We start from the raw sequence: 24083 nt of genomic DNA on the forward strand, positions 1-24083 counted from the left end.
CACACACACACACACACACACACACACACACACACACACACACACACACACACACACACACACACACACGCAGAGGAGAGACGAACTCACCGTTAAAGCCTGACTGGGTGTGCTGGGTGTGGATCTGACTCTGCATGTAAAAAAAATATTTTAATTATTGACTTAAACCAATTTCGTTAAGTTACCATTTGGACAAACAGTGAAACAGCTGAAATGCTAAACCACACGAATGTAACGTTTACCAACAAGGTATAGTACAACCAACCTTTTTGAAAGTGACAGCTATTTCTTGGGTACTGATTATTGCCAAAGGCTACAGGTATCTAATTTATGCACACTTCAAAAATAGCAAATTTGCTCAAATGATCTTTTATAATGTTATTCTTAATAATTACTGAAGACAATCATCATGTTAATGATTTCTTACAATAATTAGGAAACAGAAAAATATCAATATAATATCTGCCAATGTTTACATATTCAAATAATCATATGCCAAGGAGTTTGCCCCCCCCCCACCCCTTACACTGTAGTTATTTTGTTGTTTGCTTCACACCCTCTGTTGGTAGGCTAGGAATTGGATCTTTTATACATTCATTGAGAAATTTATTTTGAAAAATAAAATATATTAAGAGCATGTATTTTATCCATCAATCCATGTTTTATTTTGAGAATGTGGGAGGAAACCAGAGTACCCGGAAAAAATCCACGCAGGCACGGGAAGTACATGCCACCTCCACGCAGGAAGGGCGGAGCAGGAATCGAACCCTGCACCTCTGCACTATGAGGCAGCCTAATAAAACCAAAAAAACATCCAAACGATTCATCACGTATATGACTGTAAATCTCTCTCCTGTCCATCCATCCGTTTTGGCGTTTTGGGGAGCTGCAGCCTATCTCACTTGACTTTGGGAAAAAGGCAGACTATACACCACGGCCAGAAAATCACAGGGCACCAACAAAAACTGACATTAATTCACAAAGAGATTCGCACAGTCACCAAGTAGGGTGATTGTCTGAAGTAAGGACTGTATTTCTAGCGGTTTACCTGCACATCCATAAGTGGCTGATCAGTTGTGCCAGGTCTTTCTTCCACATATGCTGTGAAGCACAGAGATGGAGGAGCACCCAAATGACGTGAAGACTCGGTCCTACTGAGGGGATCCACGACTGAGAAGGCATCGGCGCCAATAGGGGAGGATGAGCAAATAAACATTTGCCGCACGGAGATGAGATCACCAAACAGTTTGAACTGTTATTCACCGGCCACAATATTAGGTACACCTGCACGATCTAATGAGACCCAACACGCATATAAAAGCTCATCCTTGACTGCCATTGTCAGAGAGGTATTCGCTGAAAATATCTGCATTAGAGTAAAACGAAATCATACCGAGAGATGGATCTGTTCATTTTCTAACTTGAGCTATACACTAATAACTTGAATACTAACACCTGTAACCTCTCCATGGGATGCTGTACAGTTCTACATCACTGTATGCGTACTAATGTACTCTACATGTTTTAAAACGAGTACTTGTCTGACGGTCAATCAAAACCAAGTCATATTTTTTCGCGGCAGCAATTGTTATTAATCTTCTACATGGGATCTCATTAGTTTGTGCAGGAGGGCAGGGACAGCCAACATACTAAAATCATGAGAAAATTCCTTTATTAAACGATGAACTTAATTATTCTTGAAATCTGTCTAAAAAAAGCCACCTTTGTCATGATGTAGATGATGACCAAGGCTCTCCTTTTCCGACGTCTTCTTGCTATCTTCACTGGTTTTCCCAACCAGGGTTGCTGCGGTTGTCATGGTGACCAATGATTGTCCTCTTTCCTCATTAGAACTCCTGGGATCCTCCTCATTCTCACTGTCCTCCTGCACACCATCATCTTCACTGGCTTCTTCGATCAGCTCAATGTCCTGAAGAGACGGCAAGTGCAGCATCGACAAGGGGTTTAAAAAAAAAAAAAAAAATGAAGACTTGCTTGGACTTCACCAATTGTTGCTCCAATTTGGACCAGAATGTGAAGATAAAAGATTGTACTGCTAAAACCAAGCATATCTCATTCAATCTTTTTAAACCTTATATTTTTAAGGTACGTACACCGTTGTCACTGTAATTGATTGATTCTCTGTTCAGAGTTTAAATCCCAAATCAGGCATTCTTGGGTGGAGTTTGCACATTCTCTTGCACGTGTTTTCTTCGGGTGCGCTTGCTTCCTCTTAAAATTCCCAAAACATGCATGATAGGCTTAGTGAGTACTCTAAATTGCCCTCAGGTTGTCTTTATGTGCTCTACAATCGACTGGTGACATGAATGAGGATAAGAGCTGTGGATAACTTGATGTACAAACTTACCGTTATTATTATAAATAGTCGATGGTAGTGTCATGGGAGCATGAATTAATTTTACGTACATGGAGAAAGGATGAGATGTCCTTGTCTTTTTGAAAGTTGGTTGTTTTGTTTTTATTTTCATGCTTAAAATCAACGTCCAAATCGAATGACTGTAAAAATAAATAAATAAATAAACTTCTCTAACCAACGTGTGAACACGTCACGCTGTGGGAGTGGAGAAAGGGAGGAGGAGAACAACGGTGATACAAAGGGCTGTATGATGATGACAGGAACTTGGGAGAGACGGGGATGGCGAGCAAAGTGACCAGTTGCTTGATGCAAATTAACAGACGGAGCAGGATCGGCTGGTCACAACCACGACGACCAATCTTGAGAGGGAAAATGACACGTGACTGATCTCACTTCCAAAGAAGAACTCGCTCGTGCACGCGCCATGCAGAAACGCGCTCACAACATGCGCGCGCGTTTTTTCTTCGGGAGCCGCTCCTGAGCTGTAACCAGCAGCTTTTGTGCTTGAAGCACAAGCAAAACCGGCCAAAATCCACGCCTGTCCAATAAACATGTCTCGCTAGAATTAACGAGAAACAAACATTTACATTATGCAGCAGTATCTTTTGTTTTCTTCTTTTTTTTTTTTTTTTGATTGGGTGAAGTGGAGCGCGTTATGTTGCAATGAGCACGATCTCGACCAGATTTTATTAATTTAACAGCAGACAGCGCTTCACCGCGCCGCGCGGGCCCGGACGTGTTGCAAATATTAAGTTCGTGTCGCCCACCTTTATCGCGGGCTGCAGCGCGCTCTTTGCAAGACTCTCAGCGGACGCCTCCGTCGTCGTCGTCCCCCTGAGAGGAAGAGTAATGTTCCCGCAGCGGGTCCTGCGCAGCCTGCCGCTGACCACCTCTCTCTCCATGACCACTTTGACTTTGCCCCTGGTCAGCTTCTCCTCGAAGAGACGCTCCTCCTGGCTGCTCAGACAGCCCAAAATCTCCTTGAGCCCCAGCGGCTTCACGGGGCCTGTGCCATCGGCGGCGGCGGTCCCTCGGTGGCTCCTCTCCGACAGGCTGCGGACTGAAGCCACAAGCCGGTCGCCCAGGTCCGAGTTAGATTCGGTGTCCCCTCCCTCCATTGGAAGTTTGGGCTGCGGGGCCACTGTGTGTTTGCCTATGCTGGCGCATCCTGCGCAAGTTTGGTTGCGGGCGTCATCCCCGGACGGACTCGGCTGCATGTCTCCCCCAAGTGCATCGTCGCGGCCGGTACCGGGACGCACTTCGTGTGCTCCCGTGGCTGCACTTGTTTTCTCTTGCTCTATGAGGCGGGCCGCCACCGCCCCGTCGCCACCGATGCCCTCGTTTCCGCTCCTCGGGCTTGGGGGAACGCCGCGCTTCTTGCTGGCCGCTGCATGCTGAGACGGGCTGGGCTCCGAGTCGTCCTCCTGGTCGGTGAAGCTGAGCGCGCTGTCGCCGTTGTTGTTCACAGGGTCTTCACTCTTCTTTCTGCTTTTCCTCTGCACCTTGGCCGCGTTCCTGTATGAGATGGAGCCCTTGTAGCTAACTTTAAGCACAGTCTGCTCTTGGATCAATTTTTCCAGTTCTGCCCTGGTTCGGTCCGGGTCTGACCCGTGTCGTCTCCGAACCATTCGACAAATCCTCTCCAGATCCGGACGCGCTTTTCGCGAGCGGAGAGAGTCAATTGTTTCCAGGATCCACTCTCGGTACTTGTTGGGTCCGGACATGTTCTCCTTGGGGTTCGGCCTGACAACGAGTGAATTCGTTGTTCCTCAAGTGGCGCTGCTGTGTTAAAGCTGGAAGCGGAGTGCGACTCCCCGGCTGGAGGACCGCTACGGAAGCCGGCTCGGCACTTCGCCGATTGTCGGCCACAATGTGCGCTTAAGGTGGACCGAAGATGGCGCTCGCGACGGCATTTAAGGTGGAATTGTCTCGGTTTTGGCGCATCACAGCCGCGTTCTTTGTTCACCGTGTCATCGTGTGGAGTCCACGGTGGATACACAAAGACTGACGCACGCTACGCGCGGTGGGCTGCGTGTGCGCCGCGTGGTGGTGGGGAAAGACGCTCAAGAGATGTGCGGGGTGGGGGCGCCCCCCGCCCCGCCGCCCCCACTAGGTTCCGCAGGCGGCTGCACTGTTAGAGACGAAGAGGACGACTGACCTTTATACTACAATACCATCATTGGAGGGGGCAAAAGTACTCCCAATCTGTACTTATAGGCACAAATAGGCTACAGATGTACAGTACGTGGGTGAAGACTGACTAAAGATCAAATTAGAAGTGCTTGGGTCAACTAGTTAAGAATAATAATTATTAATAACATTTATTACTATTATTATTGATTATTTTTACTGTTCATTGTACCCCATGCTCGTTTTGATAATTTACCAATTAGTATGGAAAATATATAAAAATATGCAATAAAAATAATTATTTGTGAATAATTAGAATTACGGTATACATTATATGTAGTTGCCATCTTTTATCTTATTCCCGTTCACATTTCAAAAATATAAAGGCCAGCCCACATTGGTCAAGCTTTTAAACCAATGTGTTTCCGGTAGATTATTGAGATGTAACTAACAAAACAACACCCACGACATTAGCTAATGACAACTCAAACAAATCACCTTAACTGTCATGTGTTTCCCATATAACACTGAGAATTTCTATAGGCTGGCACGAGCCAATGAACACTTGCGCAGAGAATCATTTGACATGCTGACAACATCAAACAGTTTTCTGAAACAAGACCAGAGATGGGGAATATTTTGCTTGTCCAAATCTGTTGCATCATTGTTGTTAATGTGTCTTAGTTCAGGTTTGATCATGTAAGCATGAGTGGTGTGCAAGTGTGCATGCGCACAGAAACAAGTATTGTGCGCCAAATTCAACTGTGTCACTGTGCATTTGCATAGCAAGCATAATGCAGCTCTTCGGCTAGCATCACTGCAGTCAGGCCAATCTCTTTTCACACACACACACACACACACACACACACACACACACACACACACACACACACACACACACACACACACACACACACACACACACACACACACACATATAGTGCATAGGCTGATTTAAAATTGTACAGCATAATGCTGTTTATCACAAAAGACAGCTTTTTTTCAACTGATAATAATTTCGTACTATTGATTAGCTGATATATTAGATCAGAAATGGGCAACTTAAATGATGAAAGGGGCCACCCACTTCCTAAAGAGATGTGTGCCAGTCAAGGACGGCACAAAACTGCTCAACAAGAACCCAACATTATCTGCAGGAACTCTTTTGGGATTTTTTTTTTTTCATAAAACGCAATACACTCAAAATTTTTATGTGAGAGTTTCTATCTATGTCCAGCATATTGTGCGTCCCCCGTGACAGTAAAGTCTGTAAAAGCACTTTGTTACAGCAACAGATATTGTGAAAGTGCTATATAAATAAAGATGTGTTCTATTCTAAATCTGCAAAAAATTTTTGGACCTACTCATGTTGTAGTATATGACCGTTTTAAGACCCAGTGTTAGCACAACTAAGCCATGTCTAGCATCTCGTGATGAATGGTGATATTACAATTTAAGCCGACCCCTACACACTGCACAGCACAGCACTCGTGGATTTTCTTTCATTTTCATTTGGTCAAATTTTGGAATTTTCAGATTTTCTGGGATTTCATTCCCCATTCACCCTTGTTTTTGTGTGAAATACATCTTGAATATTTACCAGCATGTTTTGAATCTCTTTTTTTTGGGGGGGGGGGTGTAAAATAAATAAAAACATAATTTTTTTTTTCAAAAGTTTTTACTTTTTTACTTAATCAAGGGGCCACTCAGAATGTGAATGTGTGTGAGTTGCCCATCCCTGTGTTAGATGATCGTGGTCATACTCTCTCATAAATTTAGATACCTGAAAAATCTACCCTAGTGCAGCAACTGTACATGTACATTTTGAAGAAGCAACAAATCCACAATGGGAAAGACAGCAAACTTCAGGATAATTTTACAAGTAAAACTTTATTGGAATGATATTTATGTTGCAAAATATGACACTCACGTTTTTTTGCCACTGCTGCTGTGACTTCCCTTTGCTCAGTGTCTGTCTGCATGGGTGTCTGAGTGTGTGTCTGCGTGTGTGTGTGTTAAGCTGTATGTGTGGCGAGGGTTAACTGGGTTCACACCAGAGTCTCTCATTTCCCTAAAAATGCAACAACATATACCAGCATTGTGCCTGCTTTGAGGGGGAAGTGTCACTGCAGAATCATCGATGGACACACAGTATTGTTGAATCACATGTAACTTCAAACTTCGTTTCGTCCATGGTGTTAGTCAACATGGAATTGGACGTGGATGGGATACAGCAAATGTCAAGTCTTAACAAGTGGGTTACAACAACATATTAAAAAAAAAAAAAAAAAAAAAAGCAGGAATGATCATGATTGATCTCATGACTGTGAATTTGACATCATATTGATTAGCCAATTGTTACTCCTCCCAAAAGAAAAAGCACTGCTCAGTAAATGAGCAATTTTTGTTTTAGTGTATTGTTAGATAAGCATGAGTCATGGTACATTTCATTTGGATAAAACCCTTTTCGATGTATGAACTCCTTTTCAAGGTGGCTCCAAGTCAGTCTTTAGAGGGCTTAAGCTCAACAATCTCTTTGTTTTGTGTTTTGTTCTTATGGGTATGGAGTCTGCTCTTAAAAAAAAAATAGACAAATGAATTTGAGTTGCATTTTGAAAAATGTTCTGGAGTTTGATAGATAAATAAAAACAGAAACACAGAAAACATTGCAGACTGCATGCAAGGCAGTGAAATGACTAAAAAAGTGGTGTATGAAATTAGAGCAGTTTAGTTTGAGCTTAGGCAGTTCTTAAATGTGGTGAATTAGAATATCCTGCACTAAACCTGCGGCCACTGCATTTGTGTCACCATGCAAATTCAATGAAAGGGGCAAAGACTTTGAATGAAGTAATCACAGGGCAATTTCAAAGAGGGCATTGAGCCCACACTCGCTGTACGAAAGTCAGCTATGTGAAGTACACTACCAACGGCCCCTTAATTTCCCTCCCCATTCATTGTTAAATTTATAACAACATGAAACTTGATGGAACTGCACCTGAAGTGTGTTTGCACTACTTAAAGTGTGCGACTTTTTGTATGAAATTCTCTTCAAATATTGAGAACTAATGACTGGCGGTGCATTCAAATGTAGCTGTAAAATAATACTGAAAGACTTTGATGTTTGTTTTGTTTGAGCATTGTTGAAGTTTGTGGTCAAAACACATGCCATCCTTGCTAAAGGAGTTACTGACCACATGTATCATGTAAGTTAAAGAGTATACAGCGCACGAAGAACCATGGTAGCCTCTCCAATGACGAGCTGCAGATGCTCTCCCTTTTCCTGGGTTGTTCAATGATATGATTTTTTTTTTTTTTAAAGATCATTACCACATGGAAAAAAAGCACATTTGAAAAAAAAGAGTTGAGCATTGGAATATTCAAAAACATTAAAAAAAAGGACACCAATAAGACCAGCATCAATGACAGATCAAAGTGCTCTGGTAATCCAGAAGCAGTTTGAGGTAGTCTGCCTCAGATGGTCCCTTTCAGGGCAAGAACATGCAGAGCAGGTGAGATCCGAGCAACAGACAACACAGGCTTTTATCCGGTCACAAAACCAAATGGAAGGGCAAAAATGTGGAAGACACGAATCAAATATTGAAAAATTCCCTTTTGTTCCTTTGAATTCGGACCAGAAATTTCCATTTCCACGTCACCTACGTTGATCCAATGTCCCCACCGAGTGACCTATTCAAACCTGAGATACCATTTTGTAACATCATGGGTTCCTTCACAAAACTGAATTGCCCAATCCCTTCTCCACGCCTTTGTATTAGTGCGACATGAGATCGCCGAGACACATGTAAACATTTAAGAGTGGGTGCTGCGGAGATGGATAAAGTTGCCGAGTCGCAATGAGACTAAATATTGACACACACAGAGTCATCAGGGGTGACTTGTGTCTGCAATGCATTGTATGGTTAAAGATATGACATTGGTAAATTGTAAAGTTGTAAAACCAAAGCCTTTCAAGCCAAATGTGTACCTGTGTGTGTCTGATTTGAGCGTTTCCTCTGTTTTTCACCAAATCAAGCAATTACCAATGTGAATTTAAAAATTCAGCGTAGATTTCAGCTGATCCGGCTCCAGTGGTCCTCGCGGATGACCAACACAGTTGGTTGATTCTAACAAATGGACTTGCCTCTCTCGGGCTGCGCACGGGAAGGATGAAATCATACCGGCGGGGAGGAAACTGTAGAGGCGACCCCTCAACAAGTGGGGTTCCCCAACCCATGAATCTGAAGCTCACCTGCATTATAGATGAATCCAAACATGAGACAGAATCATAAAGAAAGTAGAAGAGAAAAAAAGGCAACACTGCTGGTTATCATTCTCCTCGCTCGATTCCCTTTCCCTCTTGTTGCGGCTGGTGCTTGTGATTGTGACAGGAGACGGTAACGCTCCCCCTTACATCTCCCACTCGACCAGCCTAGCTCAGACTCCCCCAGCTCCCTTATCGACTCCCTCTCTCATTCACTCACACACTCACTCTAGAACTCAGCAAACTCCTTGGCACATTTCTCATTGAAGGAAATGCGGATCTCTTCCTCCTCGTAGTCGTCAAAGTTGCTGGTGTCGCCTGGCCCCTTAAACTTGGGGACGAATGGAGCTTCCACCTGTTGATGGACAAAAAGAACAATTTGCCTTCATCCGCACATAAAACGACAAACCGCACAAACACAGAAAACCAGAGATACTTTTTTCTGGTAAATGGCAATCCAGTCTGTTGTCGAAAACCACTTGTGTCCCTTAATATCATTGACCCCGTTCTTGAGGTTTCCATAGCGTTTAGTGAGATCCACCTGAGAATCAGACCAAAGCATTTCCTCCATTACGATTCAGTGAGGACAGTTGGCAAACAAACCCAAATGGAAAATGCTCATTTAAATAGCTGCAATGTTTTACCTGTAGCAGGTTCCTCAGGAGATCCTTCAGGTCGGAGCTGAAGTGAGACGGGAAACGCACCTAAGGCAGAAAACAAAGCTACTTGCTAGTTTTGATCCGTCACCGTTTTTAGAGTTGACCAATATTCATTTTCACCTTCGGAAATTGTCTGCCTCACTTGCAAAATGTTAACTACAGTGGGACATAAGGAAGGGATCAAAAGCGACAGTATATTCAAGGAAACGTCATTGAAATTGTTTTTGTTGTCACAAATTAAAGGGGTGGGGTTGCCCCCCCAAAAAAAACCCATTTATTTTCATATTTGTCAAAACAGTCATGGTAAATACAATCTATACAAAGCCCACTGCACCCAAGGAACTTGCATTTGATGGCGTTTTGTAACAGAAGAGGGACCGCCCCGCCCGACGCTGGCTAATATAAAAATGTTTACTTTGAAGCGAGTATCGTGTAAACCAGGGGTGCCCAAACTTTTTGGACCGAAGATCGACTTTTCGATAAACCAACCTCCCGGGATCACTCCTTACCGTGCACGCGTACACACACGCGCGCAGGCACGCCATGATGAGAAGCCTGACACAGAAGCAAGCGATGCACTTTTGCAGCCTGTTGACTATCATAGCTCACACGTACCATTTTAAAGTGCTTCCCTCAGCCCGCTAGATTCCTATTCTTTGCCCGTGCCCTCGGTGAATTGTACACGAAGCAAACTCTGGATGAGAATAATGACGATAAAAGATATAGCGCAACAACTCTGATCACAAGCTGCAATTGCAGACTGCTGAGCGCTAACAACTTCAGGTGATGTAGGTCAGGCGCCGCCGTAGGTTAAAGATTTACCTGCTTTATTTTATTTTATTTTTTAAATATTTTTTTGTGAAAATGAGACTGATAGGATGATTAGGGTGCAGTGTACATTAACACAAAAAATATATTATTAACATGTACAAAGACACACAAATGTTTTTTTCTCTCTACACCTTTCGGATCTACTTGGGACCAGTCCTAGATCTACCGGTCGATCAGGATCGACGTAATGGGCACCCCTGGTGTAAACACATCGACTCAAGCAAACTTGATGGAGTAATTGATAGAATAACATATTCTAAAAATATTTGTTTATGACAGTCGTAAAATACATGCATGACATGCCTTAATGCAGAAAGTCATCAACCGCCCAAATTGAGTGAGTAACTAAACATGCACATTTCGATAGCAACGGGCGGCACAGTGGACAACTGGTTCTTATGTCCGCCTCAAAGTGCAGAGGTGTTCGGTTCCGGTTCCGGCCTTCCTGTGTGTAGTTTGCCTCTTCTTCCTGTGCCTGCGTGGGTTTTCTCCGGGTACTCTGGTTTCCTCCCACATTCCAAAAACTTGCATGGCAAGTTAATGGAGCACTCTAAACTGACCCTGGGTGTGATTGGGTGTGCGAATGGTTGTTCTATGTCTGTCCTGCAGTTGACTGGCAACCAGTTCAGGGTGTATCTCGCCTACTACCCAAAGACAGCTGGGATCGGCTCTTGTACGCCCCGCGACCCTTGCGAGGATAAGCGGATCAGAAAATGGATGGATGGATTTCGATAGCAATATACTAATGAAGCACTCTAAGCATCAAAATAAAATGTATAAACATATGTAATTACAGACATATGTCTCAATGGACATATGAGAGGATTGCAAAGGATACAATTGACACACACACACACACACACACACACACACACACACACACACACACACACACACACACACAAACACACACACATTATGCCAGCTATGCATGTAAGTATCAGTGGCTGGTATCGGCTGCCTTCACGCCTTCATGATGCACTGAAATAAGGCCAGTATCGATACTAATAGCTATGTCAGTACTCGCCCATGCCTGGCTTCAAGACAATATGAGCAATTTGACCCAGGACGCAACATTTACCTCGATATATAATGCACGGATACATCACCATTGTCAAACACCCCTTACAGCTGCTTACCTTTTGGTTTTGACATGTTAGTGCTCAACAGCCACCTCACTGATCATGTCATTGGCTGCGAAAGTCTTTGTTTATGTTTATGTTATGTATGCACCCCAATGTTTTGTAATAGTGGGACAAAAGTGCAGAAGAGCATGCTCACATTGTTTGAAATCTGAGAACAAATGTACCTGCCTGTTGAATTTCAAACAAGGGGTTGTCAGAGACTTTACACACAGATATTTGAATGATCAAAAGCAACATTTTCATTTTGTGTCCCTTCAAATTGTAATAATAAGCAAGGATCCCCGATCCCCCAGCACTCAGCTGCTTCTGCATTTAAATTTGTTGACAGCAAAATGAATCCAGTCATTTAAAAATATGACTCGAAATTGAAGGTCAAACTAAATATTTCGGTATATTTACTCAAAAAGAATTATCAGCATACTGGAAATTGCAGGCAGGTGTGGAATTAGATTTGTAGGTTATGATGAGATGATTAAACCAATGACTGCATTAAAATGTGCCCAGCAGCATGTAATTACTCTTTTCATGATTGAAGTCGCCACATGAAAATGACCAGCATGCACCACTGCAGCTGAAAATATACCATAGCACCCTCCTCGAAGGATTTGCTTCTTTTTTTGCCTTTTGTCCAGTAAAACCAAAGAAGACACAGCTTTAAAGGTGTCATTGGCAATACATCCTGTAAATGTCTGCGCAGACATGTTTAGGTTCCTTGTGCTTAATCTGTCAGTTGTCTGTGGTGTATTTGAATGAATAACTGCTGTAAAACCGTTTCTTTTTTTTTTTCTCAAGAGATAAAACTGCAATTTCTAGTACACAGTTGTCAACGGACAGTGATGAATACATAACTCTCAGTTAGTGAGCGAATCGTACCTTCCCCGATACAATCTTCTCATAGATCTGAATGGGCTGGTCAGCAAAGAAAGGCGGGTACCCGGCTGCCATCTCGTAGACCAGTACGCCCAGCGCCCACCAGTCCACTGCCTTGTTATATCCCTAATTAGGAGGAGAACATGGTTATGAGGCATCTCATAAACGCGTTGAGTGCAGTCACGAAGCAGCTTGTATCAGTAAAAGGAACCGCACAATTTTTCAAAAAAATAATAATTATAGCTTTGTGCCACCATTTGAGTGACCCAAGTACACCATTTTGTGTCTTAATCTATTTAAACAGTTTATGACATTGATTGAGAATAAAAGGTTGGATGTAACCCAAAGTACCAGCATTAGTTGATATAAAAAAATGTAAAAAGAGGAAAACAGTGGTTCACCTTGCTAAGAATGATTTCAGGGGCCAGATATTCTGGGGTTCCACACAGTGTCCAGGTCCTGCCTTTTACACGTTTGGCAAAGCCAAAATCTGTCACCTGTGAGGGGGAAAAAACCAATGACTTAATTCTGAGTAAGCATATCTATCCAGGCATCTATTAATTTTCACTGATGAGCTTCAAGCCGCCAATAGATTTACCCATAGTCTCGTCCCACCTGACCAATGAAATTACAGAACACGTCACAACGGACCAATAAAACTGTCCGAGTCTACCCTCATACTGAATATTCCTCAGCCATTTGCGGGTGGAGTGCACATGTGTGAGGGAAGAGGGTGCCGGGGAGAGAAATGCAGAAGTTTTTGTGCATAGCGGTGCACAGCTGTGTACTGTAGGAACAGAACAGAACAATCTTGACTTATGTTCAATAAGTAGAGGGAATGAGTGCCATAAATACAGCCATCTCGGCAGTGCTACGCCTGTCTCTCTGTTATATGGTTACCGACTCCCACCATCGCTGGCAACAGACCACAGGTGCTATTGACGGAGGACAGTAATTCCAGCGTCTTGCGTCTCCCCAACAGGTAACAAACAGGCTGCACTGCTGCATGACTGTATAAGATGGCCTGGAAATTTGCCTCGTGGAATAACAAGAGAGACTGAGAAAGGTTCTGGGACACCGCTGTGTAACTAGCTGCGTTCGGCATTGCTGTGCCCTCTAGTGGCACCAGTTTTACATTGCTCAACAGGTATCCAGAAAGTCTTGAAGGCAGGATTGGGCAGGCTTTGGGAGTAACCGAATTCATGTAACAGTGTTACATATTCCAAAAACATAACTGTAACACCAGAGTAAGCAAATAAAACAGTTAACTGAGTGACTTTTTAAAAACTTTAAATAACTGAATCTCCAAAGTTTCTCTTGTATTCCTTCATTAAATTTACCTGTATGTAGCCCTGTTGATCTATGAGAAGGTTTTCTGGTTTCAAATCTCTGTAGATCAGATCCAAAGCATGCAGGTACTCGAAGGTCAGAACAATTTGAGCAGCGTAGAACCGAGCATGAGGCTCACTGCAAACATAGGCAAACATGCACATGAGTACAAATGTGTAGAACCACAATTGTCATGATGCCCCCCCCCCAAAAATGCTTCATGTCAACTACATACTAACCTAAATCTGCCAATTCTCCGTAGATGGGAGAACATCTCTCCACCTGGCACATACTCCATGACCATATAAAGGTTAGTGTTATCCTGTTGAGAAAGGAGAGTGAAAAATTATCTCGAAATGCATTTTTTTTGGCTAATACAAATAAAGCCAAAAGTACTTTTTTTATGTCATGACGAAAAAGGGCCTAAAACTGTGGATAACCAACAACATAGTTATTTTAATATATTTTCATACACAGAATAGACTGCATAAATATTCTTTCTCTGTAACCTGCTGCCGCCAACTTTCTTCTTATGATATGGTGGTTTGGAAAGTTTTTTTTTAGCCATACCTACGATGGAGGTCTTTTAAAACTTTTTTTAAAAATCAACTTTCCAAAATACTTTTCCTCCACTGTATGTTCTTTTAGTAATTTTAGAAATGTAGCTTTTATTTCTGTACTTTATTTTTAGATTTAGTCTTTCATCCGTTTGTTTATAAATGCTTTAAAATGTTTTACTTCATTATGTAAAGCTCATTGAGTTGCCTTGTGTATATACGCTCCATAAAGATGCCTTGCCTTGCTTTTGGAAAAGCCCAACATTGTTCAAAAGCCGTGCACCACATGAAAATACACTCCAGCAATAATGCGCAACAGGAAGGCAATTAAGACCTTTAGGGCTAGTTGGGATGACAAGACAATTATATAATATTTTCAATAAATATTTATATTTAAAACAACACAAATAAATCGACAGTTTATGTTTTGAAAAATCTGTGTAATAAATGAGGGAAGACAAATTGATGAGATTGACTCTTCCGTCATCGGGTCGTTATGTTCATTGGCAATATTGAACTATGACATTAACAATGTTATCGATTAAAATTCAGAAGCTATAATTTTAATGCTACCAAAATACTGTCTGTCATCTTTGATTAAGCAGAGCTCCTATCATCTACTTTTAAAAATTGCCACTAGAGGCCGCTCTCCACAAAAAGCAGCAAAAATGAATTGGGATTGCAGTCGTCCTGTCTCAAAGAAATATGGCCCGCGGGTCGTTGTTATCTTTGGAATATACAAACCGGTTCGTTCCATATACCAATCACTTAATTCTGTGAAATGTCAGGGAGGTATAAAAACCAGACACTGGGCAAGCCTGCTGTTAACAGGTTTATCCGAGGCACCAAAGTATTCAGTCGTGGGGCATTTAAGGTTCATCCAAACAGCTTAAATGGATAAAGCCTTAAGTGGAGAACGGCCAGCTGGGGACCAGGTACAGTGTCAAACAGGTCTGCTGTCGAGGTGTTCCCACTTGTCATCAGCATTCAATCAGACACAATTTTGGAGAAACAATCAAAATCGTCTTACCTTGAACGAGTACTCTAACCGCACAAGAAAAGGAAAGTTGACGGCCTGAAGAATTCTCTTTTCGTTCAGAGTGTGCTCAATCTGCTTGAGCTTCACCACCTAAAATTAGGGGAAAGCGAGAATTGAAATGGCCTCATTGTGATTTTTCAATGATTTAATGAAGATTATAATAACACATCTGGAATACCACTGTGTTTCAAACAGAGAAATATAACAATACAAATCATCTGGTTAATTACTAATGTGAAGATGCAGCTTTCCAAATACAAACTTTGTACCTCCAAGGTCGAATGCAATCACCTCTGGAACAATTTATTTGGATTTACCCAAATAAATAAATAGATAGATAGATAGATAGATAGATAGATAGATAGATAGATAGATAGATAGATAGATAGATAGATAGATAGATAGATAAATGAATGAATGAATGAATGAATGAATCCATTCCAGATTTGATGAAGCTGAAATTGCACAGGAAATATTCTTAACCGTCACACTGATGTCAAATTGAGTTAACCTGTGTTGTTAAGACATTCGTCCATCCATTCTCTGTACTGATACATTCTCTGTATCCTCACTATAGCTGCATGTATATTAAACAAAAGTAAGAAAACACAAAGTCCTGACTTTAGTGACAGATAACAGAGTTTCACTGTGAAGGTGGTGAACATTCCAAGTGCTTTTCACACATAAACACATACAGCATTGAACAGACTAAGTGGTATTGAAAATGAGTGGATGAATATCATAATCAGACTCCGATACATATGATACATCCATTCATTTACTTCCGCAATTTATCTAGGAAGTCAGGGGAGGCAACTTCAGCAGAAAAGTTCAGATTTCCCTCTCCACAGCTATTCGGCTCTTTTGAAGGAATTCAGAGACGTTCTCAGGGCAGCCATGTGACACGGCCTCTCCAGAATGTCATGGTTCTACCCCAGGGCTGTCTCCCGGTGCAGTGTGCCCGGAACACGCTCCAGGGAAGCGTCCAGGGGGCATCCTAAACAGCTGCCTGAGCCACCTGATGTAGTTACTCTTGATGCGAAGGAGCAGTTGCTCTAGTCTGAGCCACTCCCAAATGACCAAGCTTCTCACCCTATCTCTGTAAGACAGAACCCAGACATCCTGCAGAGGAAACTCATATCAGCTGCACATAACGGTGATCTTGTTATTTCGGTCTCGACCCTCAGCTTGTGACCATTGGTGAGGGTAGGAACGTAGCTCAATCGGTCAATCCAGAGCTTTGACTTTCTGCTCAGCTCCTTTTTTGCCAGCACAGCAGAAGCCGCGCTGATCTCCTGCTCCATCTTCAACCTCACTTGCGAACAAGTTGCAAGGTACTTGAACTCTTTCGTTTGGGGTTGAACCTCAATCCCGATTCCACCCTTTTTCTGTCTGAGGACCATGGCCTCAGATGCGTTTCCACCCAATCGCTTCACACTTGGCTGTGAGCAGCCCCAGCAAGAGTTGAAAATCGCAGCTTGCTGAAGCCAACAGAACTACATCGTCGACAAAAAGCAGAGGCGTATCACAGTGGCCTCCAAACTGGACCACTTTAACGCCTCAGCAGCACTTGCACTTTGTGTTTACAAAGGTTCTGAACGGAAACAGTGACAATGACAGCCTTTGCGGAGTCCAGTCCTAATTTGAAATGAATACGACTGCCAGAAATGCGGACCAAAGTCTCACACCGGTCGTTCAAGTGCCGAACAGCCCATATCAGGGGAGCCAGTCCCCCATACTCCTGGAAGACCCTCCACAGGACTCCGATCAAATGCCTTCTACAAGTTCACAAAAGTCATGTCCACTAGTTGCATGATGTCCCATGTACCTCAACTTCATAATGGACCCTCCACACCCCTGAATGGACCTTACAAGGGAAGCTGAGGAGTGTGAGCCCCCTTTAGTTGGAACACAGCCTCTGGTTCCTCTTCTTAAAAAGGGGGACCACTATTTCGGTCTGTCAATCCAGGGGCATTGTCCTTGATATCTACTCGATGTTGCAGAGGTGAGTCAACCGGGACAGCCCCACAATATCTGTGGGACCAGAATTTCCTCAAAGCCATTCGGAAATTGTTCTTCATTGCCTCAGGAAACTCCTCCCACCTCTCAGGTTTTGCCACAACGGCAAACACTAATAAAGAACAAGCATACCTACACCTGCTTGCCGTCTTTCAACGGGGGTCAACTCCAGAGTGAAATAGAGTCCAACACTACTCAAGAGGACTGATACCAGAGCTCAAACTGTGTGTCAAGGCGAACCCGACTATATCTTGTCAAAATGTCTGGACCTCTTACAATTAGACTGCAATGTTTTCTGTGAGCATCCAAACACATCACCTCTTTCAAAATTGGCATTGTGGCAGAGAGTGCACCCTGACCTCTGGCCCGGACTGACCTTCTGCTTGTTGAGGATCTTCATGGCGTAATGCTGTCCCGTTTCTCTGTGCCTCACCAGCATAACGCGACCAAATGAGCCCGTGCCCAGAGTTTTCAACCTCTCAAACTGCTCCAGGCAAGCAGTGTTCTGAAATAACAAAAACACAAAGCGTCAGTTCGGTTCGTTTTCTGTGACAAAGGCATTTTAAGTGTGAGGGTTTCTCAGGGAATTTTCATTATATCGTCTATCTGATAAGAACTACACTTAAGCATAACTTTTCGAAAATATGGATTCCTGGCCTACCAAATGTAAACTATGTGTCATACCACAACTACGGGACATGATACAGCTGTTCTTTTATTTTGTTCAACTTTTTTAATACACAAGAATGCTCTGAGAAAGTGGCCGTGTGTTTTGTCGGCAGGGGCGGGGCAGGAGTGGCTCCTCACTTTGTGACGCAGAAAAGTGAACACTCGGTCATTTTGTTGGATTGGGCGGGTGTCAGAGATGTTCACTCGGACAGTTAAAACAAACCGACTCAGGAAGAGATTGTCTTTTCTGCCGGCAGGAGGCGCAGTTTTCTACGAAGCCACTCCATGTGCTCTTACCAACTGACACCTGACCTCTGCAGCCTCTGCCGGCTTTTTATTGATCGTGTATGCAAATTACAAAATGATACATCAGAAAAACACTCCCTTCTTCATTTACATGTCATGCCTCTCAGTCCAGCCCACCGATACGCCCCTCAGAGGCCAAAACATCTCTCGGTACAAACAATGGATGGATACCTTGTTACTTCAATAGGTAGATTTTGCAAACTGAAGACATCTTATCATGCTGCCCTCCCGAAGTTGAACCTTCCTGTTGACATTATCAGTTAATGAGGACTTGGCTTTATTCAGCTCAAGTTGGCCCTTTTTTCTGTGTGCTCCATTGTGTACAAGTTGTGAGAAGATACCGTTCGAGGTCAATCAAGCATATACTGAAATGAATCTTTGAAACATGATAATATTAAGTTTGTCTTTCTCCATTAGCGGGGCTAGTTTTTAGACAGCAGGATTTAGCAGGAATGCTCCGAGATGGGGGAATGGGGTGTTTTTGGTGCGGAATTAGCATTTTACCATGGCAAAAAGCTTAAAAAAAAAACAGTTGATTGAGGATGATATGGCCCCTTTAATATTTAGGAAAATCAAATGTTATTTGTGTTCTTTAATTGCACATCGAGTAGAGCTGTGCATATTTTCATAACGTGCTGAGATGTCCCTTTCAACCTTTTGTCCTAAACCTGCTTTGAACAATAAATGAAATATTTCAGCACAAATGCACTCTTCCCACATGTGGTTTCATGTATTGACCCTTAAGTTTAATATTCCTCATACGGTGGCCAAATTTTGTCTGAGCAGTTCAAGAATAGAATTTTCACCTGAGAAATGGTTATTTTTTTAAGATAGATGTGACAAAAAAGTGCTAAAAGATCTGTCTTAGATTTCTTATTATTATTGTTAAATTATTCATTTTTAAGAGGAATTATTATTTACATGTTTACAAATTACAAATTTAATAAAACATATCCATATCCATGGCAGTTATTCAAGACTTTTCTCAATACACTCATATCTATTGTTCTAAATATACAAGTTATTAGAAGTCAATGGATTTCACGAGAACAAGGATCACCATCATGGTGCCCGCGGGCATCAGGTAGCCCCCGAGGACCACATGAGTAGCCCACAGGTCTGTTCTAAAAATAGCTCATGGTAATCTGTTTTTGTGTGTGTGTGTGTGTGTGTGTGTGTGTGTGTGTGTGTGTGTGTGTGTGTGTGTGTGTGTGTGTGTGTGTGTGTTGTAAATCCACAAAAAAATGGAAATTAGATGTGAGTTGTTGTGACATTTTTTGGGGTGCTATTCTTTTTTTAAATCATACTTTCATCAGCGAAAATTTGGAAATGACAATATTAAAACAAAACAAAAAAACTGTATACTTCTCGTATTGTGTGTATGGCCAAACCACTTCGTGGAGATGAGGAGTTAATTTACCGCTGAAATAATTTGACATTTCAGAAGTGTGTATCAAACTGGTAGGCGTTTGTGTGAATCAGTACCCAATAAGTAGGTCTCGAATTTCAAAAAGGTTGGTGACCCCGTTTATAATGGTGTCAAGATTTTTTTTTCCTCCTCAAAAATTGTGCTATCACATCAAGAATCGTAATTGAAACACAAGCAACATTCTGATTATTTGCCATTAAGATCTCGAATTCAACTTCCTAGTAGATTGCCACTTTATAATTTGGGACCTCATACAGCTCCTTGACTTCTTTTTTTTGGTTCTTGATAGAGAAACCTAACATGTTTCAGCCTACCTCAAAAGTCCCTCCATAAAATCCAGCTGGTTCAAAATGCCTCTGCTCGCATCATTACAAAAACACCCTCCTGGCAGCACATCACCCCCGTCCTTCAGCAGCTCCACTGGCTCACTGTCCAATACCGCATCAACTACAAACTGCTCCTATATACATTCACAACCTGGCCCCTCCCAACCTGTCCGACCTTCTCCAGGTGCTTACCTCCACTCGCTCCCTCAGATCCTCGCCCTCCCTCCGCCTGTCAGTGCCCCCTGCCCACCTCAGCACTATGAGAGGCAGAGCTTTCAGTCGCGCTGTTCCTCAGCTCTGGAAGTATCTACCTCTGGACCTCCAAAACTTTACACCTCTCTCCACTTTCAAGTCCCGTCTAAAAACACACCTGTTTAGGACTGCCTACAACACATAATTCTTCCATTTCCTCTGTTTTGTAATTTTATGTCCTGTTTTTATGTAATATTTCTCTTACTTATTTTTACATTGTATTTCCTTTATTGTCTGTACAGTGTCCTTGGGAGGCTTGAAAGGCGCTTTTCAATAAAATGTATTATTATTATTATTATTATGTTTTCCAATATTTTGAACAAAAGCAACGGTTTAAGAATATGACATTGAGCTACTTGATAAGATAGCATTGAACATGTTTGGATAGAATGAAATAGAAGTGAATAAACGAAGAGAACATCTTCCATCAGGCCCACTTGTACTTACTGTGTGGCGGTTTCACTCACCTGTTCAGGGCTCTCCCACTTCTTTAGGAAGTCCTCTTTGGCTTTAGCAAGGAACTCCTTAACTGTTGAAGACAACACCAGCAATGCTTGATTTATTTATTTCAAGAGGAAAAAAATATTAAAGCCACTGTCTTTTCTTAATATTAATATTATTTAAAGCATTTAAAAAAATTACTCAGCTAAGGCAGTTTTAACCCATCAAAACAATTAACTGCTCAGTGATACGGTGAGTGCTCTGGACAGCTCCCTACCCTAATATGAAAATCTCATTAATGGCCGTTTAACCCACATAACAGTAGTGTTCGATTTCAACAATATTTACAATGAACTGGACATACAATTTATTTCATTCAACTGCAGAGTGGGACCTTAGCCAAGCAAGCACCTAATAATGCAAAAGCCAGTCAGCACCACATAGCTTTAGTTATCATTCTCAAATAAGTTGATCAACAGAATAATTTGGAGATCACGAACACACATTGATTGTGTTTTAGTGCACTTAAGATGTCAATATGCTGAGATCTTGTGTTGATTTTGGCAGCAAAGTTGAAAATGTTACGTATTAAATCATGCTTGACTGAACAACTGACACATGCACTGTGTGTGCATAGTCAGTGGACACAAGATTAGGTACACCTGCAAGATCAAATAAGTGCCAAAAATAGGAGTACTGTATTGTGGTAACACATCCGTTTTTACGAAGATGATAATCAGATTGACTTTTCTCGAGCGATACACAATACATTTAGAACAATGGTGTGAAATTGATTTCTGTCATACTTTTGGTTTTCCTCTGAAGGCCATGATGACTGAAACCATCTCTCTTGAATATATCACTCATGTATCATATCACTCATGTTTACTAGTGTTGAGAAGGTACACCTTGGTCACCAGCCAACCACAGGGCACATGGAGACAAACAACCACTGAACAATTTAGAGTCTTCGAGTAACCTAGGAAACATGTTTTTGGAATGTGGGAGGAAGCCGGAGTACCAGGAGAAAACTGGAGGGCAGAGATAAGTTTCAAAACAATAAAATTGTATAAACACCTCAACAAGTAGCCTCATTGAGGGACAGCTAGTTTAAAATGGTAATTCATAACAGTTGTTTAAATATTACTCCATTTAATTAAAAAAAATGATTTGATGACAAAAAATGCTTTCAAAAATTCAGTAGTATTCAAAGTGATGACAAGAAACACATGAAGAAACACATGTAGACACATGATTTGATTTTGCGGGCCACATGAAATGATTTGGCGGCCCACATCTGGCCCACGTGCATTGATTTAGATACATAGGGATGTTTACTCTTGTGGTTGCCACTTGAAGTGCTGTGCATCACAGGGCCGTTTCGGCTGATAGTTTCATTGCTTACTTTGGCTTCACTAGAGGTACATAACATCAGAAAGGGCTGATGTAATACAGTTGTACACCACTGAAAACACAAACCACGTAATCAGCATACTACTTACATAATAAACGGCTCAGATTGTAAAACTGGCAGTGTGCACAATATGGATTGCATGTACAGGCAAGTCCGATGTGGCTCTTTATAAATACATCGTAAGGCCTGGCGTTCACATGGAGAGGATGGCGCCGGCCAGGTGATACTCAGGTGTGGAAGTGTACTGCTTTGCTCTACTCACCGCTTTCCATCTCGCTGCCCTTCCGAGCCGTGGGAGCGTTGCCCATGATGACAACCTGTCAACGGGCGATCAGTCGCTCTCGGGCTCCGCCAAGCAGGTCGATTAGGACTAGAGCGTATTTCCTAAATCCGAACAAGGTGTTGATCTTGAACAGGCTGTCCGCTGCTGATGCCGCGAGGGTGCAGGCAGCCGCTCGCTCACCCAGCCGATTTCAAGCGACAATCCCGGGTCGCCGAGGAGCCAGTCTTCTCCTCTGCCTCCTTGCAGTCCCCTCCAAGTGAGGCCCCCCTCCTGGTTTTCCACCGTCAACACAGGCTCCCCAAAAACATAAATAAATTAATAAATGGAAATGACATTAAAAAAACAGCAATGGGATAACGGGGATGCGGTGTTGTCAGTCGAAAGCTTCCGCGCTAGCAACCTGAGGCTTTTTAAAATCTACTGTCCACCAATATCGACGGGTATTCGCCCAAATCAACATTGGCCCCCAGTAGCCCCGGAGATGAGCTAGATGACGGAACTACAGTCCAGTGAATGTCCCGCCCACCCAAGTGAATCCGACTTGATTGACAGATAAGTCTCGGATTCTATTGGCCAACAATCTACGGCGACGTCAGACTCCGCGCTGTAATTGGTCTTCGGCATTCTAACGACGGCATCACGCCGCCCTACTAAACTAAGGTGGGGTGGTGGGTGGGATGGGGGTAACTCACCGATATTTTCCTCCGCCGCTGACCTGGCGTGTCAGGACCGTGACAATGTTTGGGATTGCGATGCTGCCGTTTGACTGCTGATTGTATCGATGTTTCAAATCACTCCAAAGACAGACACGAGCTTCAGACTCCTCCGTCGTCTCCATCACCGCCCCCCCCCCCTTACCGCCGCGAAGCGACTCATACACGTTTCGCCGAGTGACGTCAACCAAGAGCTATTTTTAGAAATGTTGGTCAGAATGGAACGCACGCGCGGCGCGGTCTGGCCAGCTTGGCAGGACTCGGCATGGTAGACGGACGCGGGAGGGAGATACAACTCGAGAGCGCAGCTTTTCTGCAGTAACAACCAAAGATCGAAATGGAAGCATATCATCATCGACTCCTCTCTAGGCCTACTCTGGTTCTTCTCATTGGGCGAACGTGCACAAAATCTGAAACTCAAATTATATTTAACGAGAAAACAAGAAAAACACTGTACCCCAGTGGGTTGTCTGACTTTTTTCTGCAAATATTTGTATTTGGAATTTTTGATCTAATTTTATCGAATCAAAAGAAAAAGCTCATTTTACTCAATGAAACACAAACGACCTGCAGCTATGAATCACTAAATCTGAGAAACTGATCATTTGGGAGTGGTCTCTTTCAAAGTCATGTATTCACTTATGTACCACAAGGAAACATACAATTATGAGAAGATCTGCCAACTTCTTCAGGGGTGGTAAACTGGTAAACATTTGCTTTGTGGGCTATATCGTTGACCTCGGAGGGCTGAAATGACTGACTTATCAGGTGTTAACAACATTTTTGCAACTGAGAGCAACTTCTTCGTACTAATAATGCAACGGGTTCACGGTTTGATACAATTTTTGAGATAAAGCTGCAGCTGTTGTGAAAGTGCTCTACAAATATATATTGTACTGGATAACAAATTTGTTTAAATTACCTCGATATGTTATTACCATTGATTGCTGTTAATGTGTGAAGACACTAATCATGTTAATGATAGCTCACAAAAATGCTCACAGCCCCTCTACCTCACTGGTTTCCGATCCGC

At 42.6% G+C, this 24083-nt stretch overlaps 2 protein-coding genes across 2 annotated transcripts in view; both read right to left on the bottom strand.

The window, feature by feature from the left end:
- samd1b (sterile alpha motif domain containing 1b) overlaps nucleotides 1-4607 on the bottom strand; it is a 7065-nt gene extending 2458 nt beyond the window's left edge. Inside the window, exons 1-4 of the mRNA XM_019889064.1 lie at nucleotides 3145-4607; nucleotides 1723-1930; nucleotides 1049-1170; nucleotides 20-130 (exon numbers count right to left, since the gene is read on the bottom strand). Of these exons, the coding sequence (XP_019744623.1) occupies nucleotides 20-130; nucleotides 1049-1170; nucleotides 1723-1930; nucleotides 3145-4101 (1398 nt within the window). The 5' untranslated portion in view covers nucleotides 4102-4607. The remainder of the gene's footprint in view (nucleotides 1-19; nucleotides 131-1048; nucleotides 1171-1722; nucleotides 1931-3144) is intronic.
- Nucleotides 4608-8300: 3693 nt separating this feature from the next.
- Nucleotides 8301-22851, bottom strand: prkacab (protein kinase, cAMP-dependent, catalytic, alpha, genome duplicate b). Its single transcript, XM_019889371.1, has 11 exons — nucleotides 22317-22851; nucleotides 20667-20728; nucleotides 17594-17722; nucleotides 15190-15288; nucleotides 13842-13924; nucleotides 13614-13740; nucleotides 12675-12770; nucleotides 12277-12399; nucleotides 9413-9472; nucleotides 9205-9309; nucleotides 8301-9123 (listed from the first exon to the last, which is right to left on the bottom strand). Exons 1-11 carry the CDS (start codon nucleotides 22360-22362, stop codon nucleotides 8998-9000), a joined length of 1056 nt encoding a protein of 351 aa, XP_019744930.1. The 5' UTR covers nucleotides 22363-22851; the 3' UTR covers nucleotides 8301-8997.
- Nucleotides 22852-24083: the final 1232 nt, after the last annotated feature.

This window comes from Hippocampus comes, unplaced genomic scaffold (genome assembly GCF_001891065.2).
Source record: "Hippocampus comes isolate QL1 unplaced genomic scaffold, H_comes_QL1_v1.1 scaffold86, whole genome shotgun sequence".
Classification (NCBI taxonomy): Eukaryota; Metazoa; Chordata; class Actinopteri; order Syngnathiformes; family Syngnathidae; genus Hippocampus; species Hippocampus comes.

What these genes read in the sequence shown, in the direction of transcription:
- prkacab (XM_019889371.1), bottom strand. Translation starts at nt 22,362, where the DNA reads ATGGGCAACGCTCCCACGGCTCGGAAGGGCAGCGAGATGGAAAGCG. An exon ending in ATCAACAGGGCTACATACAG is followed by an intron (nt 12,771 to 13,613) that starts GTAAATTTAATG and finishes TCCCCCTCACAG; the next exon opens with GTGACAGATTTTGGCTTTGC. An exon ending in AGAAGATTGTATCGGGGAAG is followed by an intron (nt 9,473 to 12,276) that starts GTACGATTCGCT and finishes TTTCTGCCTTAG; the next exon opens with GTGCGTTTCCCGTCTCACTT.